At 38.8% G+C, this 8,676-nt stretch overlaps 1 protein-coding gene across 43 annotated transcripts in view; it reads left to right on the forward strand.

The window, feature by feature from the left end:
* NRXN3 (neurexin 3) overlaps positions 1 to 6,643 on the forward strand; it is a 1,052,972-nt gene extending 1,046,329 nt beyond the window's left edge. For 23 of the 43 annotated variants that reach the window (XM_052782846.1, XM_052782845.1, XM_052782847.1 and 20 more), the window contains one exon: positions 3,062 to 6,643. In XM_052782846.1, coding sequence (XP_052638806.1) covers positions 3,062 to 3,987 — 926 coding nt within the window. In that variant the 3' untranslated portion in view covers positions 3,988 to 6,643. The remainder of the gene's footprint in view (positions 1 to 3,061) is intronic. The other 20 variants (XM_052782869.1, XM_052782870.1, XM_052782888.1 and 17 more) reach the window with 2 other exon arrangements.
* Positions 6,644 to 8,676: the final 2,033 nt, after the last annotated feature.

The following is an 8,676-nucleotide window of genomic DNA, read 5'->3' on the forward strand; positions in this document are numbered from 1 at the left end:
TTAAATGCTATTATATTTGTTCATTTTTTACCAGACTCACAGATTATCTTTTGCTCTGAGGCATACTCCAAGTTTATCCTGAGACCACCTGTTTGCATAGATTATAGATGCCCTACTCTAACTATGGATAGGGCTTCTGGACATATATAAATCATATTACATGCTCTAGTTTCTACATCGCACAGAAAACAGCTCAGATGCATGAGCACAAAATGCCATGTAGCCATTTGGCAGACTACGCTTTTCTGCTTTTTACATAATTTTTTTTAAGATACGTAGTTTGAAGAGATTGACATTATTTTACAAATATGATACTTATTTCTTCATCCTCCATCCAGTAACAAAAATGGTATGAACATGCTAAGGAAGGTCAGAAAACTAAACAACATATTCAAATTGGCCCTTTGTATCTTAGCTTAAAAATAACTTTGCATGAAAGTATGCAAAGTACCATATTTCTTATTTTGCCCTAATTTCTACCCTGGTGCCTCTGAGATAAATCTGACTGTTTCAATTGATTAAAGTGTGTCACCACTTAGTTTCTCATTAAGGATAAAAATAAGCCATATTGCTAGTTCAGCTATCCAGATTTAATCAAACTGTTAAGTACCTTTTTCAGTATATTGCTATCTTCAATATGTAATTTGTTCAAATATATTGCTCTCCAAATATATTTAGGAGGGATTATGATTTGAGTCCATATTCTTTATAGAACTCCCATGGACATTACTAGCAGTATTTTATGGGAAACAAGTGCATGTAATATATAGTTTAGATAGGAGAGAGCAGAATTTTGACCCTGATGCTGTTCAGCATTGTAACAATGCCAAACTGTTCATTAGCAGTTATTAATACATAATTAAAAGCCAAAATTATTTATTTAGAAGCTAAAATTCCTTTTGCATATCTTTCCTTAAGCAATGGTGAGTATAAATCAAAATTTCTCATGCATTAGAAATACTTCTTACTGAATTGCACTCCTTCCAACAAATCTAGATGACTACTCATAGTGTCAGATGAACTCTTCAGTTTATATTTAAAGCAGGTAACTTAAGTGGCTAGCCGAAGAAAAATTACCCAAGGGAGAATTTATACACAAACTTTCAAAAGCAATATGGATCACCCTAAAAAAGTGTCGGCGACCTGTATATCAGTGGAAGACTATGTAATCTGAACTAAATGAGTTAGATAAATTAATTATACCTCCACATCAGAATAAAACAGTGAAGTGTTTATTACCCATAGGCTCAAAAGTAGAAGTGCAGGCATATTACAATATGACATATTGCAACCCCTGCCAGCAACTAGGCACCACACAGCCGCTTACTCACTCCCCTGCCACCCAGTGGGATGGGGGAGAGAATCTAAAGGAAAAAGGTAAAACTCGTGGGCTGAGATAAGAAAAGTTTAACAGAACAGAAAGAAAGAAACTAATAATGATAATAATAACAATAATAAAATGACAGTAACAACAGAAGGATTGGAATATACAAAACAAGTGATGCACAATGCAATTGCTCACCACTCGCCGACCGATGCCCAGTTAGTTCCTGAGCAGCGCTCCCCCCAGGCCAACTCCCCCCAGTTTATATACTGGGCATGACATCACATGGTATGGAATATGCCTTTGGCCAGTTTGGGTCAGCTGTCCTGGCTGTGTCCCCTCCCAACTTCTTGTGCTCCTCCAGCCTTCTTGCTGACTGGGCATGAGAAGCTGAAAAATCCTTGATTTGGTATAAACACTACTTAGCAACAACTGAAAACATCAGTATGTTATCAACATTCTTCTCATACTGAATCCAAGACATAACACTATACCAGCTACTAGAAAGAAAATTAACTCTATCCCAGCCAAACCCAGGACAATAGACAAAAGAGGACTACTACCCTAAAAGTAGCAATATTGCTGCTCAGAAACCAAATCTTAGAAATGATGTGCTGATTTTCTTGTTTCAGTTTTAACTTGTACTGTGGTAAGGTACAAATGTTATAGCTACAGCTTCATTGTTCTACTTCAAGAGTAGACCATAGGTCTGCCTCATTTTCAGTCCTCTGTAGGCAGGTAGGCATCATGTTAGGAAAAAGTAACACTGATCACAGCTATCTGCATATCAAGAAGTTAACAGTAGGTGCAAAGACAACTTCTGCAGTACATTCCTGTGCTCAAGTGCTAATTTTGGTCATCAGAGTCTTTATTCAGTTATATCATCAATCACAATAAAGTCTATCTTAATTTTTAATCAAATTCTAGTAAAGGAATATCAAGAAGAACTGAAGATGAAGATAGTATGGCATTAGTAGCCCCAAAAGATGCAAGCAAAGGGACATCCCTAGTGTCAAACGGAATGGTAAAGAAAGATTAAAAAGAGATGAACAAATGTTGAGTAGAGCTCTGTACCTTCATGGACCCCAGTAAGTACTTGGTTCGTACTCCATCCCTCACTTTCATGAACTTTCCCACAGTTTAAAAACCAGGCAATGATCAAGAAGTGGACGGATGGGAAAGGCCTTAGGGAAAGGCCTTATAAACTGCTACAGAAGGTGAGCAGACTTGAATGTCAGTGAAGAAATACCAATGCTATTTTAAATTAAAAGAATCAGAGGAGGAAAAACTGGCAAGACGAGTGGTAAAATCCATCCAGGAGAACATTGCTCTATGGAAGTCTAAAATAATTAATTTAAACAGTCTTGTAACCAAATGCTTAAGAAAGATCACTACCAAAAAAATTGATGTCCACAGAGTCACTTGAGAGTATCTTCAAAAATCAAAAACTTTGGGTCCCCAAAAATTCAGAGTATTTCACTGTACATACCTAGCATAGGCTAAAAGAGGGAGGAAATGGAACATGCAGTTTACGAACATCAAAGCAGAGTGGGAGGGAAAAATGAAAGGCACCCTCAGGCAAGTATGTTGGTAGTGTAGTTAGGGCAAGAAACCTGATCCCTGACACTTTTTCATAATGCCCAAATCCTCTCTTGCCCTTGAGTTAAGTGAATTGAAAATGGTACATTGCATCATTAAAACGTACTAATCTTCTTCTTTTTCTCTTTTCCATCCCAGGAGGTGAATTAGTTATCCCACTACTTGTAGAAGACCCTTTAGATATCCCTCCTATTGCTACTCGTGCACCTTTCATTACACTTCCCCCTACCTTTCGCCCCCTCCTCACCATTATTGAGACCACCAAAGATTCCCTGTCCATGACCTCTGAGGCGGGGTTACCTTGCTTGTCGGACCAAGGCAGCGATGGTTGTGATGATGATGGCTTGGTGATATCTGGGTATGGCTCAGGGGAAACCTTTGACTCTAACCTACCCCCTACTGATGATGAAGATTTTTACACCACCTTCTCCTTGGTAACAGATAAGAGTCTTTCCACTTCAATCTTCGAAGGTGGCTACAAAGCACACGCACCCAAGTGGGAATCCAAGGACTTTAGACCTAACAAAGTCTCCGAAACTGGTAGGACTACTACCACGTCTTTGTCCCCTGAGCTGATCCGCTCCACAGCTTCGTCCTCGACTGGGATGGTGCCCAAATTGCCAGCCGGCAAAATGAATAACCGTGAGCTCAAACCCCAGCCTGACATAGTCTTGCTTCCGTTGCCCACTGCCTATGAGCTAGACAGCACAAAGCTGAAGAGCCCGCTAATCACTTCCCCCATGTTCCGTAATGTGCCCACAGCAAACCCCACGGAGCCGGGAATCAGACGGGTTCCGGGGGCCTCAGAGGTGGTCCGCGAGTCGAGCAGCACAACGGGGATGGTCGTCGGCATTGTGGCTGCTGCTGCCCTCTGCATCCTCATCCTCCTGTATGCCATGTACAAGTACAGGAACAGGGACGAGGGGTCCTATCAGGTGGACGAGACACGGAACTACATCAGCAACTCAGCCCAGAGCAATGGCACGCTCGTGAAGGAGAAGCAGCAGAGCTCAAAGAGCGGCCACAAGAAACAGAAAAACAAGGACAAAGAGTATTATGTGTAAAAAAGAATACTTATTTATATATAAATATATAAATACCTAATGAGATTTAACTGAAATATCAGAACCATTGCAGCGAGTGAGATTGGGAGATATTGTTTGTGGGAAAAAGTATTGGGAAAAAAAAATTCAGCAGTGACTGTTAATGTCTCAGTCATCGCTTGGAGTCAGCAAACTCTGCCCTAATGTATTATAAAGCACACTTAGCGTTCTGGAGATGGCGCGCACAGCTCTGCCCTGTTAGTGAACTTGGACGTCTCCAAATCTCCTCCTCCGCTGAACTTTCTGCAAAGGTAGAAGACTTCATGGCTTACTTGTTTCATATCTCCAAGTGAGTCTTTAACAATGTTCGTGATCCCTGACTGTATCGATAATTTTTCAGTTTACTTATTTAAAAAAAAAAAGAAGGAAAAAGAAAAAAACGCAAACATTATTAAACAACAAAAAAATATTGAACAAACTGATCTGGCCGTGTCCAGCATACATACAATTTTTCGAGATTGGAGGAGGGGAATAAATGATTTTGGAGATTGTTGGTTTTTTGGTTTTGTTTTGTTTCTTGGGTTGTTTTTTGTTTGGGTTTTTTTTGGTTACTTTTGGGTGTGGGAGGGAAGGGTGGAGAGGAGCGGTATGGGGGGTGAACCAGGACATGAGAAGAAATCTCGGAGAAAAAATATTCCATAATAAATAAAGAGAGACTATTGCCATATATGAACTCAAAAGCTACCCATGGTGTTTACTCTGCATATCTGGTTGTGTTGTCTCTAGAATCCGTTGTCTTGCAGTAAGTTGTTTGCTAACAACGCAGTGAAAGTGTCTGATGGGTGGTGCTGAAGAAAATTATCATGGAAAGCTGGTTCCCTTGGGTCTGGCTCCAGTATTTGCAACTGAACTGAAGAATAGATGGGTTTGGGTCCGCTCTGATCAATCATTGGCTTTATTTGTGAATATCACTTAGTATGCATTAGCACAACCAAACTATGGTTAAAGGGATTTGAAGATTCAAAAAAGAATGCTTAAAAAATGGCTAACCATTCTGAGCTGAATATACCATGCAAAAATAAAGGAGCCTTCCTCTGGGTTCTGGTTCTGTGACTGATTGCAATGCATGCAAAAAAATAATAAATCAGTTTAATAAAGAGATCAGAAAGACACCAGTGGAGTTCAACTTGTGACAAGACCCATAAATGTCAGAAAAGCTAAACACTTGTAAAAGAATGCAAAATACAGAGGCTTTTTGACATAAAAACTGTTCTGCATATGTAATATTTTAATTTTGTAGCTTGACATTTCTAATCATCTTTGTCTTTCCATTTGCCGTATTCTCCCTTTTCCTTCTCTTTTATATAAAAGAAAATAAATAAAGCTGCTGTGACACACAAAAAATAATAAAGAAAAAGGAATTTAATAATATTATATATATATACACACAGATATATTTATCATGGTATGTTTGATGGGACGACTGGAACAGAAGTTCTGTTATGGTCTTAATGTGGAATGAGAATGTTCTTGAAGAACAAAGTAAAACAAAACAGACAACAAAAGCAAACCTTAAAATGTGAAGAGAGTGTGTGTTTTAGCTTTGTCACAGTTACCTGTGTCAAAAAAAAAATCCAAAATTTTGTTTACATATTTTACTACTATTTTTTTTGCTAGTATAATTTCTATATGGATACTCTGATGGTGTATATACTGTTTTATGGTTAAATTGGGAATGTCTTTTGGTTTTATTTAACTTATTTAATTTGGTTGTTTGGTTTCTACATTTTCCCAATTATTGTGAAAAGGATTATCTTACTGTACAGAACAATAGCCAGGTGGTTTGACGGCCATGCCTATCATGTGCAAAAAAGCAAATGAGGGAGAGAGAGACAGAGAGGTAAACAACAAAAAACAAGATGGATTGAGAACTCTGGAATATCAGACATGTACACTTTTTCTGTATACGGATGAAAACTAATCAGCTGTTTAGGTTTAGAAATCTACTCTTGCTGGTGTTTATAAGTCGCATGAATATTTGACTTTGAAGTGTCATCAAATACACACACGCACATGGGAACTTACTTAAATTTAAAAAAACAGCCTTCTCAAACATTTGGAGAAGATGCTTTCATGTTAACAAATACTTTCAGTGCGTGTATGTGTGCGTGTGTGTGGTGCGTGTGCGTGTGTGCGAGGTTGAGCTTTTTTTTCCTTTTTTATTTTTTATACTAAAAAGAAAAAAAAAGACAGGTTTTAAAAAGGTATGAAAGCACGATTTTAGATGACTTAACTGGCCGAAACTATATAAAGTTGATTATATCTTGATGTCTGTAAAAGATTGCTGTTCTTGGAGTCTTGGAGTCTTGTGAAATGATTTCCTGCTTTCTTTCTCCTTTCCTTTTTGCTTTCCTTTTTTAAGTTAAGGGAAAAAGATTTACACTTTCCTTTTTTGTGTAAGTTTCTATTGGACAGTTTTCGGGAACATGTGCATTTCTGTATGTGGGCTTCTACCATATCCCTGTTGCTTTATGGACAACCTTAAGAATTTTTATTTCAGTTATTGTGATGTTATTGCTTTTTTCCCCTTTCTTTTTCTTCTTTCTTTTTGATTCTTTTTCTTTCATATTTGCATTTTGTTTAAAGATATGCTTAGCAATAAAATGTTCTTCCCAAAGCCCTCGATGTTGCTGGGTTTTTATTTCTGAAAGACTTCAGGGAAATTCCAGACCTTTAAAGGTGAAAAGTAGTCTGTGAAGCAGGTATCCCCCATCTCACAGGAGTGTCTAGCCACCAGATTACAGAATCATGTTCATGTTTGCATTCTTTCATTAGTCCAACGAATCTTAATTCTTTCCTTTGCAGGGACATAAATTCAACTTGAGTGTGGGGTCTGCCTCACACCACTCCCAACCCTTTGTCCACCACCACCACCACCTCAGTGGGGTAAAGAGCAGTTCTCTGGAATACAGGTTTCAGTGACCTCAGACAAAAGCATACCTAGGACATTGACTTAGTATGCCCTTTCTAATGTGCTGCCTGTTTTCAGTCTCCCTTTGAAGTGTGTGGCTCCTCCCATGACATTTATGGGATTCTGGGTTCCTCTTCTGTGGCCAGGAGTCTGTTTGATGTGCTGCAGCAGCTGAATCCTTTTGGGGATTTGGCTAGCCAATTTGATACAGAAAAGCATTCACATCATTTTATATGAGGATCTAACTTAGGTCCTCTGAATTTATCTGTGACTTTCCATGCACTACCTAAGGAACATAGTTTACTTACTTGAGTAGTATGAATCAGACTTAGGTACCTAAAGTAGGTGGTCTGAGTGTTCACTTCATTGCAGGTAGGCTCTGAGGTTCCCAAAACCCCGATCGTATCTGCTGCCTGCCCCTTGTTGTCCTACTGGGCATTATAGTCTATTATGATTCTGGCCACCATGCAAAATTGCCAATATCCTGTCTGTCTTTAGCAAGTTGTGCAGAACTTCAGTTCACAGTAGCAGTTTTTTTCAAATTGGTTCTTCCCAAGCTATCTGCAAGATTTGACAGTTTAGAGGCGTCTGGAGGTCAGCCAAATGAGTGTTTCACAGCCCTTTCATTTTTCAACCAAGGATGACTTCATCTTTTTTTTTCTTCTTTTTTTTTCTTTTTCTTTTTTCTTTTTCTTCTTTTTTTCTTTTTTTTTTCTCCCCCCCCCCCCCTTCCTTCCCCCCTCCCCCCCCAGCAGAATCCACAGCTCTTTTAAGCAGTATTTTCCACAGGTTTCATTTACAACCAAATTAGACTCAGGATAAACTGATTGTTCAGGTATTCCCTGTGATTTTTCTTCATTGTTTTTGCTCACGTGTTTGCATGGGTGAGAATATGTATGTGTATGTACATGTGAGGGTTTTTTAAATTTTACCGTTTTCAGTTCTTTTGTGAATCATGTTCTAACACCTTACAGATCCTCACAAGTATCAAAACCACAGGTTCTGGTCTAAACTCCACTCTTATTTCTTTCCCAAAATCATGAAATTCCTTGGTGATGACTGGTGCCTAATATTCCCAATACAGGAGCGGTCAGCTGGCACGTAGACCTAGGTCTGAACTTAATTGCCTCTTCTAATATTGCAGAAAATTGCCTTATCACCAAGCAGTTGGCGTTCTGAGAAAAGCATTTTTTTTTTCTCAGTGCTTTTCTCAAAACCTGTTATACTTCATATCATTATGAAAAATTATGAAGCAAGAAATTTCAACTGATTTACCCTAACCCTCTGCCTATAGTCACTCTTTTTTTCATTTTCTCTGTCACCTAATGCCCATTTTATTACTTAGGCTAAATGAAAGTATCAGAAAGGAGATTTTATTGTTGTCTGAAAGACTTGGGATTATTGTGTGTCTTTGGCTGATCACAGAATTATAGAATTGTTGAGGTTGAAAGGGACCTCTGGAGATCATCTAGTCCAAGCACTACCTCCCCAAAGCAGGGTCAGCTACAGAAAGTTGCCCAGGATTGTGTCCAGTCAGGTTTTGAATATCTCCACATGTAAACTCCACAGCCTCTCTGGGCAACCTGTTCTAGCGTGACCACCCTCATTGTAAACAATTTTTATTGTGGACAGATGAAATTTAACATTTCTTAATTTGTTCCCATTCCCTCTTACCCTTTTTCTGGGTAGCACTGAGAAGAGCCTGGCTCCCTCCCTTTACAACCTTCCTTCAGGTGTTT

This window comes from Harpia harpyja, chromosome 3, assembly GCF_026419915.1.
Source record: "Harpia harpyja isolate bHarHar1 chromosome 3, bHarHar1 primary haplotype, whole genome shotgun sequence".
NCBI classification, from domain to species: domain Eukaryota; kingdom Metazoa; phylum Chordata; class Aves; order Accipitriformes; family Accipitridae; genus Harpia; species Harpia harpyja.